Source organism: Coccinella septempunctata, chromosome 2 (genome assembly GCF_907165205.1).
Source record: "Coccinella septempunctata chromosome 2, icCocSept1.1, whole genome shotgun sequence".
NCBI lineage: Eukaryota > Metazoa > Arthropoda > Insecta > Coleoptera > Coccinellidae > Coccinella > Coccinella septempunctata.
Window position 1 is genome coordinate 53974028 of NC_058190.1, and position 13588 is coordinate 53987615.

The window sequence follows — 13588 nt, forward strand, 5'->3', positions numbered from 1 at the left end:
AGTCAAAATATTTAATATACACAACTCCAGAAGTTCAGAAACAAAATTTATCTTGATATGCCGAGCAGAAGATCATCTTTTCGTTATAGGAAAATTACAAATGAATATTGTGTATGTTCCAGTTGTTCACGAATGGTCTTCTCATAGGAAATGCGATTTTATTTCAAGGGCATTGTCCTGCAATCAATTCTCATACTTATTTTTCTCGTAAAGTGGTCAGTAACTTTGAATAGCAACTATCAGGGATTCTCCTACCCTAATCATCAACATGAATTCTCTACAAGAATCCCAAAAAACTGTAGCGACATTCCTCAGGTCTCAGAGTATTCTCATTTCATGGATTATGTTTGGGTCGTAGAAAAGTACAGTGTGTTTTACGTCCCCTAGTCATTGGATTGATACAGATTTAAAAAGTGGAGCATCAATATGATGACATTCTTTAAGGGCTACCCCAAGGTGATATCCGAAAAATATCAAATGGTAATCTATGGCCATTTTTTTATATTTGAAAACTTCATTTTCTCGTATTTTTTGATGCTTTTTTTCTACTTTTTCATCTCAAATTTTGATCGATTACTTACCTATACTCCATTCACATTTATTTTAGCAGTCGGTTGGCCATGAAATAATTTTCTCAAGTATTTTTAACTAGAACGGAGTAGGGTTGGCACTCATGGAATATCGTTGATGTCATAAGTCCGTTGCCACAACTAATATCATTTTTCTTTACGAAAATGCCGAAAGTGATTGAAAAAAGAGACAGGGTTTCAGGAAGTGCTATTTAGAATTCAGGTCCGCTCATTCAAATAGTTATACCCTGATATTCTAAAATCCACAATACGTCAGACTGTAGCGAACATATTCAATGTAAGAGAATTTATATAATGTTTCATCTGAATCTAAACGACTCATAATTCAGCTGAATATTTACACAAGCAGAAAGATTGTGAATGAAGAGGATGACGAAGAATTTCCTTCTATTGGGAGACCCAAAAAAGTGGTGGCATTTGAGAATTTTATGTTTGAGTGAATTAATGCGAAAAGTTCACTACAGGATTTTCGATGAATGTCATCGTAGAATAAGTTCCCGAAAATTGATTTTTCATTTGACTTGTCCTATTCATTGTAAGTGTTTTAAGGTACCAATAAATACCTAATTATTATCATTTTATCAATGTATTAAGATGAACAGCCACAAATACACGCCAGTTGTCCTGTTAATTGTTTATTCATGTGAAATTTTTGTTCCAAGGTGAAGTTCATCTTGACTTGAAACTTCCTGTAATTCCTTTTACTTATATTGATGCAATATGATTTTTGTTGAAGAACTTAACATTCTTGTAATTATCTGTTAATTCCTTCGGGAGATACCCATTCCCAACCACTGCAATATATGCATTTCATCTTCAGGTTAATATTTTTGAAATCTACAACTGATGTAACGTATTCAAACTTTAGCCAGAGAAGATAACGAATATTAACACTCCTCAAGCTAGTGCATATTATGATATTATACTGATCTCTTGTATTTTACATGCAATTAACTGGATTTGGTATGCCTTCAATCAGTTTGTATAAACTTCAATTATGTTCGTCACATATTTTCCGAAGAGATTCGACATTGTAATAAAATACGTAATAACAGAAACTTTCACGTAGAACGGGCAACATAGCGTTGATTTAAAACCCAAAAATGTTTTGACAAGCTTCAAAACACCACATTTTCGTACTGTATACAGAGTGAAATGTGTCAAATTTCCATGGCCAACCGACTGCTAAAATAAAAGTGAATGGAGTATAACTCTAAGAGACATGTATACAAAAAGGATGTATAAAAACAACCCCTGAAAAATTCCAAATTCCAAAATTCATTCTAATATTTCCCTCCAGGCTCCAGCAGTACATTTGTATCCACGACGAAGCGTTCATAATGAAAAAGAACCCTTTATAATAAGGCCGATGCCGCTGATTGATAACCGGCTGTTGGTCCGGCCACATTCCCGAAAAAACAATAATGTCATTGTCGTTCCGGTCTCGCGGGGCGGAACAACAGAGAGGTCCGGCCGAATTTTTTTTCATTTCGAACAATAATCTCCGACGTCGAAGTTAATGGAATAAATTCTATTTCGGTGGAAAAACAGCGCCTTTTTATCGCCGTCGGTCCGTCCCCATTGTGTGCTGCGAAAAATAATAACATTTTTCTTTTCAGGGAAATTCCGGAAAGAGTTTCAATCGTCGTTTTCGAAATGCAGCGCCAACGAGCACTCGGAAGGAAACGGCAGGACCAGCACGTACATCTATAGGTATACAGCGAACAGGCAGAGCACCAGGTCCAGGACGGAGATAATCCCTTTGAACAATATCCACACCAAGATCAACTGAAATTTATCACGAGAATAACTGTACGCGACAGTTCATTTTTAATGAGATGTTCGGGAACAAATAATAGAGGGTGAAAAATCCCTTTTGCCACACACTTTCGATGGAGCTTGCCTTTTTTATCCATAAAATCTATACAGGGTGAGTCTTTGACTCGTACAAATATTTTAACAGTAGCTATGATAAGAATCTTGGGTGTGTAGACCACTTTATTTCTCAGCAAACCAAGATCTTGCCGAACTAACTATAGTTCTTCATCAGGGCAACAATTAAAAACAAAAAACAACGCCAAAAGTAGTGAAAGGTTTAAAACACTAAAATATAACAACAACAAAGTTGATATAAATATGTATAAAGAAGAAAGAACTACAATGAAGCAAACATAAAGTGGTCTACACACAGATTCTTATTATAGCATATATACAGGGTGTGTCCTGATAGAATGTCAACATTTATAGGGGTGAAATTTGGGTCCATTTCAAGACAAAACTTCATATGAACATGTGTCCTAAAAGTCTCACCTTTCGAGATACAGGGTGGTAATGTTTTCAAAAATAAATTATTTATTATTAATATCTACAATACCGCTTCAGATATTTTAATGAAACTCGTCATACATGTACTATGAATCAAGAGGCATTTATTAATGTATCACTTTTTTTTCAATTTCCACCAGTGGCGTTCGTACGTATTTTGACCTACCTATTTTGGCAGACATTGATGGTACGCCACAGATTTTTCTTGAAATAAAAATTATTTTTAGAAATTCCTAATCATTTCTTATCAAAGTTCATGACTTGATTTTTTTCAATCCGATGCACGGTTTTCTCTTAAAAAAATAAAAAACGTTTCTCTGCATTGAAATAAATTACATTATATATGTAAGTAAGAAAGAATTGTTACTTATCGTAGTGGGCTGTGGCCAAGAATTTTATATTTCTGTTGTCAAGGCGGTTGTCATTATTTCGTGTAACAGTTCATCAGTCTTTAAATTCAGTTCTTCGCGTCGTATTTATTTTCGATAACTTTACCACCTGTATCTCAAAAGGTGAGACGTTTAGGACATATGTTCATATAAAGTTTTTTTCTTAAAAAGGGCCCAAAAATCACCTCCATAAATATTGACATTCAATTACGAAACACCCTGTATACAGTGGACAAAGAAGTATTTTATATTTTAACAGTAGATTCTTGAGGTCAAGAGAAACACTTTTTTCCTTTGCCATTTTTTCCGAATCAGCTCGGTTTAAAAGATACAGGCTGTTGAAAAACAATAAAAAAAGAATTATTTTTAGTTCTCTCACAAACGTTTTAATTGATTGAAATGAATTTCGTGATATAGTTTTTCATTTATTTGATGAATCTTTTTCGAACACAAGATATCACCCACCTCTTCCAGTTTTCTCATTATGATCATTACGTACCATAAAAATACAAAAAATTCAACCCAACTCTTGAAACTAAGTTGGACGCTACCTAATGAATATTTGAAGGTTTTGTAAAATAACTCATGTTTACTCGTTTGATGCGCCGTTTTCGAGTAATTCAGTAATTTGATGTTCAAAAATAAAAAAATATCTTCGAAATTCGAAAAATTGGTACTTTGGCTGAATACAACTCTTTTGAAAAGATGCACAAATGCGTAATGTCACAGATTCAGTAGTTATTCTGCAGGTTATTTGGTTTTTCCAGGGGTGGCACAGTTAATTAAGAAAACTCAAAAAGCTATATATTTTTATCAGGGCCGAATTGGAAAAAATGGTTTAGGAAAAAAGTGTTTCTTTTGGCCTCAAGGATCTACTGTTGAAATATTTGTGTGAATCTAAGACTCACCTTGTATATTATGTAAGAAAACATTTGAATTCAAAATATCAATTGTTTTTGGAATTTTTTTGAGAATCTTAGGGTGAATCACCCAGAATTTGCCAGTTTGATTAATCGAAGAGTTAACGAACTTTCTCATATTTATTATTGAAGATACAAAGAGTCTCGAACAAAATTTGAAAAAAGAATAATGATTTTTTATACTTCTTTCTTTTTTATAAGTTTTTCTTTCAAGTTTCGACCACATTCTATATTTATGATGGAGAATTGTTGAGTATGTGATTTTATTTGATATTTGAATATAATACCTTCGAATACTCGCGTTTGGTTCACATAGCTGAGGAATTGTGAAAAGTTTCGATATTTCTCACTCTTTTTCCTCTTTAATTATTTTAGAGGTTACTGGGGATTCAATTCGAACTAGAGTATGCCACATGGAAAATACATTATTGTACATACTTAATTTTAGATTCGAACGGTCATGTTGCACGTTGATGAAAGTATTTATGATTGTGATAATAATTTACTCAAGGTACTATGTGAATTGTATATGTACAACGAGTGGACTCTACTGTGAAAATTCCTCGTGAATTATTTTTCTCTTTGATAGAAAATAATCTCATGTACGATGTATAATAATGTGGAATTAATTGTGAATAAATCGATGGACGATCTAATTTTTGTTTTTTTTGAGACTTGAGGCTGTTTTCGAAGAGAGAAAGAAATACATTATTGGAAGTGAAATATTCGTGCGATATTCTGAAGGGTATGTAAGTGTACACAAAGCCCATATACTACCCTTAACACAGGTCGTAAATTAGGAGGATTTGTACTCGCCCCATTTTTGGATTAAATATGCATTGTTCTGTACCGTTTATCTCTGAAAAATGTTCAATTCGTACTGCAAAGATACCCTTTGATAAATTGTAGACGTTTCATGAAGTCCCTCCCAAATTTCTCCCCTTTCCTTAGCTACAGTCGACCTATCGTACACGAAAACGATCTTACGTTTCCCGTCGTAACTCACAAACGGAATATTCAAATTCCAATACAGAACCCTTCTCCCCGTATCTAAATACGATTTCGACGGAAACGATGTGATCGTTGCAGATTGATTTTCGGCGCCATTAAATGGGGCTCGGCATTCGAAACGAAAGGTCTATTCAGATATCTTCATCCCTATCGTAAAACGCATTCATCAGACGCTAATATGACCGATATTCGAAAAAGCCTCCACGTCATAAATTCAAATTGCGGATCCAGGCTGCCAGGATTGATTCCCGTCGACGGCAATAAAACGCGAAAATCGTCGCTTGAAACGTTCGGAGCTTTCGTATCGACGATTTGGACACCCCTACATTCGGCCTATTCCGAACACGTAACCCTGCCCTGAATTGAATACCAGAGCCATGCTGAGCAACATTATAACGCTGAGTGGATATGTGCCAGAAATTCGTTAATCTGACAACGTGAGGATTTTTTATGCGATGACAGAATCAAAAATATACCTCTCAATATCACAACATATACTCAATTCACTTTTATTTCAGCAGTCGGTTGGCCATGGAAATTTGACACGTTTCACTCTGTTTAGTACGAAAATGTGGGGTTATGACGCTTATCGAAACATTTTTGGGTTTTAAATCAACGCTATGTTGCCCGTTCTACGTAAAAGTTTCTGTTATTACGTATTTTATCACAATGTCGAATCTCTTCGGAAAATATGTGACGAACATAATTGAAGTTTATACAAACTGATTGAAGGCATAACAAATCCAGTTATTCGCATGGAAAATACAAGAGATCAGTATAATATCATAATATACACTAGCTTGAAGAGAGTTAATGTTCGTTATCTTCTTTGGCTGAAGTTAGAATACGTAACATCAGTTGTAGATTTCAAACATATTAACCCGAATATGAAATGCATATGATGCAGTGGTTGGGAATGGGTATCTCTCGAAGGAATTAACAGATAGTTACAAGAATGATAAATTCTTCAACAAAAATCATCTTGCATCAATATAAGTAAAAGGAATCAAAGGAAGTTTCAAGTCAAGATGAACTTCACCTTTGAACAAAAAATTTCACCTGAATAAACAATTAACGAGACAACTGGCGCGTATTTGTGGCTGTTCATCTTAATGCATTGATATAATAATAATAATTAGGTATTTATTAGTACCTTAAGACATTTACAATGTATAGGACAAGTCAAATGAAAAATAGAAAAATCAATTTTCGGGACCTTATTCTACAATGACATTCATCGAAAATCCTGTAGTAAACTTTCCGCATTAATTCACTCAAACATAAAATTGTCAAATGCCACCACTTTTTTGGGTTTCCCAATAGAAAGAAAATTCTTTGTCATCCTCTTCATTCCCAATCTTGCTGATTGTGGAAATATTCAGCTGTAATATAAGTCGTTTAGATTCAGATAAAACATTATTATAAATTCTCTTACATTGAATATGCTAGATACCGTCTGACGTATTGTGGATTTTAGAATATCAGGGTATAACTATTTGAATGAGCTGACCTGAATTCTAAATAGCACTTCCTGAAACCCTGTCTCTTTTTTCAATCACTTTCGGCATTTTCGTAATAGAAATTGATATTAGTTATAGCAACGGCGTTATGACATCAACGACATTTCAGGAGTGCCAACCTTACTCCGTTCTAGTTACAAAAAATTGAGAAAATTATTTCATGGCCAACCGACTGCTGAAATAAATGTGAATGAAATATACTAATAACGACGCCAAAATGTCAGTCTCGACAATAATAAAAATAATTGGTAACCCTGCAAGATACGGTCCCTGCTTCGGCACCAATACAAGTATGACTGATTGTTTGCTTACTAGTCCTAAGTTATGTTCTGTTACATATTCACCACCATTTTAGCGAAAAATACATGAAAATCCTGTACTACGACCACATCTCGAAATTAGACATAAGGAACAGCCAACAACGTTGAATATTGGTTCGCAAATTGTCCAAGGATTTGCAGAACCCAAGTCAGTTTTCCCTCGGTGACATTAGGAAACACCAACGACAAGCCCGTATCGTATTATTTCATTTACTCCCTAGAGAAACAGTGGAAAAGCTCCTTCTATTCAATTCTGCAGACACAAAGTTGCACACAAGTTACCACTGCGGTCTCATACGTGTTTTCAGAGTGTTGTTGTATACCTTCGCATAATACGATAATGCGAAATACGGACAAAAAATTCATATGGGATTCGATAAAGGAAACAAGGATGAAACAGGGGAGGATATGGAGTTTAGGTACATCCCCATACCTTCAGAGTATCGCACGAATATTTCGCTTCAAATTATTGTATGCTGATGTATCAAAAAAGACGTAGGAAACTGGTATACTCTAAGTAAGAGGTTAAACCCCCCTGAAATCGCATATTCTCTTTTCTCTTCAAAAATTTGGATAGTCTTTTACTGTCATAAAAAAAAGTTTCTTAAAAACGAAACAGTTAAGGCTTGGTGTTTGACTGTGGAACATTCCCCATTTTGTGAAATTTTATGTGCCCTATAAAGTTTCAATCAAGATAAAGCATCAGGCAACATTTTATCGACATAATATTTCGATGTGAAGCTAACGTAACAAGAAAGTATCGTCGACACAATCTGTATTATAGAATTCTGGTTCTTGCTTATTAGTGATCACGAAAAAATCCTGTCGAGTATATATCTGATGAACCAATTTTTATTTATTGGCCATTTGGCCATCCCCCTCTGGAAGAAGGATTTCAGATATTTGATCACAAGGTTTCGCCATTATCGATACCGAATTTAATTGGCAATTATTGGCTCTTCTCGAATTCCATAAAGGAATTGGACATATTTTGTGATATCTTGAACCCTATAAAGACATTTCATCTTGGGATCTACCGCAATTTCAATGAAGCTGTGCATGTTTTCAGTGAAATGTAATTATTTTTATGGAAGGGAGGTTCGAGGAAGCCGATCCTGATCCAGTGGGTATATGGGAAGTCTTTCATGATTTTCTTTTCGCATTCATGGTTGAAAAACACAATGATGAAATTAATTTTATACATTCAAGTGGGGATAACTTTCGATGTGGAAGCATTTGCGTTCTCATCATAGGGTACGTCACTTTTTATAAAACATAAAGAGACACGAGATGAGGTTTCAGCAGGGCTTCATCAAATGATGGATCTCATCGTATCAAGAATTCACTCTCATAGTATGGTAATTGAAGAAATTTCCGTCTAAAAGAGATGGAATGTGTGGAAGACATATTCGAGGAGAAACAGAAATATTTTCTCTAATTATTAAAGGTATCACCTTCCTTCTACGTTAATTAATAATTAGTCTTTATTCCCACGTCTTGCCTGTGGTCTTTTTCGCACAATGATGAAAACATTTTTTGTCGACTGTTCATTTCGTTTCTTTATGGATGTTCATGCCATTATACAGTTACGTAACTTGCTCAAATCAGCAATTGAGTAATACCATATCAGCTTTTTTTAATAGACTTGGATACTGTCAAAAAGAAAAAGGAAGACAGGTTGAACATGTAATTAAATAAGATGCTATTCGTTGCTGTTAATTTTTTGGTGATAAAAACGTTAATCATTTCTCGATAACGCTAGAATAAATAAGGTTAGAATTTTGCGGTCTTCAGAGTTGTACACTGCGCAAAAAAATTAACGCACATTATGGAAATCTCAAATTTATTCTACAACTGAAGGTGTTCTCAATGATAATTATTTTTATCAGAATAATGCATACATATGTTATCCACTTTCAACGGTTTTCTTCAATACAGATGTTTTTTCCCAGCAGGAATGAAAAAAGATGATATTATCAGATTTTGAATGTATTGGCTCCATTCTAAAATCAGTTGTTCTCGATCAATTCTAGTGATCAATAGATTTTCTTTCTATTGATTTTCTACACTCGATCGCTATGCAACGCGAAACACGCAATTTGACCCAAGAGGAATGTGCCCAAGCGGTAGTTTTGCGAGATGAAGGGTGGACATACACAAGAATTGCAGAAAGGTTTGGAGTTTCCCATACAAGTGTGTCCAGAATGTTGCAGCGATTCAGGGAGACAGGTATGAATATCCGAAGACCAGGACATGGTAGACCACGGGTAACAACTGCCATTCAAGAACGTTACTTGAGAGTTTCTTCAGCTTGAGCAAACTCATGAGGTGCAAATTAGCACTCAGACAATAAGAAATCGCCTCAGAGAATATGATTTGAGGCCTCGTGTTGCGGCAAGAGGCCCAGCTCTTACCCCAGCCCATCGAAGGGCGCGTTTGGATTTTGCGAGAGAGCATATCCATTGGGAAGGGGCCGATTGGGAAAGAGTTCTCTTCACAGATGAGTCTAGATTCTGCCTCTACCATTGTGATCGACATTCCCTTGTATACAGACGTCCTCATGAAAGATATGCTCAGTGCAATTTCCTGAATACTACTGGTTTCGGGGGAGGATCGATTATGGTATGGGGTGGAATATCTTTGACTTCTCGCACAGAGCTAGTGGTCGTTGATAATGGAGCTATGAATGCTGATAAGTATATAAAGAACATTCTTGAAGAGCATGTAGTGCCATTTGCCCCATACATTGGTGAAAATTTCATTTTTATGGACGATAATGCCATACCCTATCGTGCGCGTATCGTTCAGGAGTACCTTGAAGAGGTTGAGGTCTCTCGAATGGAATGGCCAGCAAAAAGTCCAGATCTCATTCCCATTGAGCAGGTTTGGGACAACCTCAATAGAAGGCTGAGAAGTTCAGAAAATCATCCAGCTACTCATAATGTCTTAGGAATCCAACTCGGAGAAATCTGGGAAGGATTAGATCAGAACATTTTAAGATCACTCATTTTGAGTATGAACCGTCGTTGCCGAGCTGTAATTAACGCAAGGGGTGGAAATACCAAGTATTAAATCACTTGTTAGCATTTCAGTATTTTGAAAATTGTTCATTTCTCTTCTTCCGCATAAGATTCGGTGAAATCCTGAATTTTTCTTCCATTTAATGTGTCTTGTTTCGTTCAAAACCTTCCCGAGAGAACATAAAAAATAAGTTATAAAGTCATTGTAGAGTTAACTTTCATTAAAATTGAGATTTTCAGAATGTGCGTTAATTTTTTTGCGCAGTGTATTTGTAATTTAATAGGGACTAACGGTGCATCCTGTATGCTTCTAATCTACTTATGCAGAATCATTTATAAAACTTTCATTCGACATTTTTTGGACACCTAACAGAAATCGAAATATTAACAAGTTACGTTACTTTATGAACATACTGTATGTGCAGTCAGCGTCTTACAGTCTGATTATTATAAATCGAAACTTCTGTTTCAACCTTCAGTGATTTACGGAATGCCGGATATGTGGTATTCCTCCTAACATTGATGATAAAAAGGCGACACTTCTGGCTAGGAAAACCCTTTCTGTATCCACCCTATGATTTGTTGAGACTTATGCTGACGGCCGGAAGAATACTCAAGATCTTTATTCGGTCCACTGGATCGGCAGATCTCAGCTTTCTGCCGGGGCAATTTGTGGTTTTCCCTATTTTGGAATCTAATCGTTATCTCGGTCTGATGGTTTTTCTGAATGGATCTTACATCCTCGGCTGTCGAACGGCTAGCAAGTCCCAATTCGAATTGGGTCATGGGAAACCGGGCATTAGAAACAGCCGTTCATTTCTACATTTTCAGACTAAATTAAGCGAAGCCTGGTGAGAAATGGGAACACTTTTACCGCAATCGGAGAAGGTTCTCGAACCCCCTGAAGATTCCACTAGAGAATCCTTTTAATAGAAAAATTGGAACGTTTTCTCCTGCTAGGCCAAGAAAAGCCCCGCGGTGAGGTGAAATCTCTCCAATTAATTCTGAGATAATATTGACACGAGGTAAGTATTCGGCTATTATTAGAAGTATTCCTCGACGTGTTTTTGAGAGTATAAAATTGTGATCGATTATACCCACCTGAAATGAATTTATTAATACTAAGTGTTCTGTACAGTGTGGTCCAACGAAAACTCAATTTTCCGGCTTTAAAATGAAAATGTGGAAAATCTCTCAGACCAGCAGTCCAGTGATACATTTCTTACCAATAAAATCTTGTATGAAAGGGTGTATTTCCATCTAGTATCTCCTCACTTTATCTTCAAACAAAACTTCATCAATAATATGGCAATATTCATCGCATCAAATATTTCTCTCTACTTTTTCTGTATGCATTATAAATCAGGATACGAAACGAGCCCAAATATTTGTCAGAAACAACACTGAAACATAAGTGGATACTCGAGAAACAACACAATATTCTTCGACGCTCAATAGCCCAAAGGCATAGCCTCTACTGAATTCCTGTGGAACTTTCGAAGCTCTGATAAATGTGCAAAGTTAGGTTTTCGAAGGTTATTCAATAAATCCAGGATGCTGAGAAGTTTTAACAGGTCTGCATATAAGTGGATAAGTTTCGTTCATATTGGAATGCTGGGGATCGGAAAGGTTCAATTATTTTCTGAGCGATTTATCAGGTGCAGAGGGAGAATATGCAAGCTTTCGAATATTATTCGAATCCATCGATAAATTATACCGAGGGAGAAATGCTCTCGAAACTGAAAATTCATCCTTTGAAATTCATTTCGATTGGAAACCATTCTCCAATACATAATGAATCCAATCCGACCCTGTGCCTCGCTAAGACCAGTTTAATTTTAGGATTATTCATGCAGGACCTGCAAATCCCTCATACGGGTAAATTGAATTTTATGGATTATCTAGGTCACCATCATACTTAGTAGGAATTATGTATGTGGATATGTTCATGGCGAACACAACACAACCATCTTTTGTATAATGTTTGTAGTGCTTTTTACCACAGACTGTGGATATACTAACAGAGATACCTACTCTATACTTACCCTTACAAATATAGATGCAGGTTTTAAATCCAGCTAACGAATTGAATATACGTTTATTATTTTTTCATATTTGTCATAGAAACATCGTCGTGTTATTATTTTGTCCAATGAAAAATACTGTCACGATGACAAGCATCTGATTGAATTGTTTCTATATTTTTCAGGAGAAATTCAATCTTCTCGTGGGTAATTCACGGCTTACGAACAAAAAAGATAACGAGATTGGATTGAGTTTCCGGAAAATAGATCGATATGCGGGGAAAAAGCTTCCTCTCTTTGTACTCGTTCAATTTTCCATAAGTCCAAAACGATAAAAGAGAGTCGGTTCTGAGCCTTCGATAATGAGGCGGCCATTTCCATCGAGAGAATGAGATTTGTTGAAGGAGGCACTTAATAGAATCAGAATTTTTGGCACGGTGTTACGATGAAGGGGATCTCCCATTAGTTTTGATAAGAAAATAGGATTCAGTGTACGAAGAAAGGGTATTCCTTTTGTCATTTATGTCATTATGACTCGAAAAAAGGTTTCTTCTGTGACACTTCACATCTGTGGATCTTCCGAACAGAGTTACATTCAGTGAAAGTACAAAATTTTTCGAATTTCCCACATATTTTTTATTTTTGAACATTAAAAAACTCGAAAACTGCAAATTATATACGAGAAAATGTGATGAATACTTTTTTTCTTCAAATATTCATTAGATATTGTTCAACTTAGTTTCAAGAGTTGGGTTCTTTGAATTTTTGGCATTTTTGGTACATAAGGACATAATGAGAAAACTGGAAGACGTGGGTGATATCTTGTGTTCGAAAAAGATTCATCGAATAAAAGGAAAACTATATTCGGAAATACATTTCAGTCGATTGAACCGTTTGTGAGATAGAACTAAAAATTCATTTTAATTTATGGTTTTTCAACAGCCTCTGTATAAACCGAGACGATTTGGAAAAAATAACAGGGGAAAGAAGTTTGTCTTTTGATGTAAAGAATCTACTGTTGAAATATTTGTAAGAGTCAAAGTCGCACCCTGTATAAATACTAAAAATCGAAATGGATACTCCAGAAAAAATCTTTTTGCACTTGAATTAAATTTTCGGTATAGCTGTGCATACCACTTGGATTGGCGTATATATTCGAGTATCTCTCTCACACACACACACACACACACACACTCACACACACGAACACAGACGCACACACACGCACAAACACGCGCGCGCACACACACACACACACACACACACACACTCACACACACACACTTACACACGCACACACAACCCACCTACACACACACACACACACACACACACACACACACACACACACACACACCCCACCTACACACACACTCACACGCACGCACACACACGCACGCACACACACGCACGCGCACACACACACACACACGCACGCACACACACGCACGCACCCCACCTACACACAC

General features: G+C 36.0%; 1 protein-coding gene across 1 annotated transcript in view; it reads left to right on the plus strand.

The window, feature by feature from the left end:
• The window catches only part of LOC123307357 (orexin receptor type 1-like), a 58870-nt gene extending 56367 nt beyond the window's left edge, over nucleotides 1–2503 (plus strand). The window contains exon 8 of the mRNA XM_044889635.1: nucleotides 2210–2503. Coding sequence (XP_044745570.1) covers nucleotides 2210–2382 — 173 coding nt within the window. The 3' untranslated portion in view covers nucleotides 2383–2503. The remainder of the gene's footprint in view (nucleotides 1–2209) is intronic.
• The last annotated feature ends 11085 nt before the right edge of the window (nucleotides 2504–13588 follow it).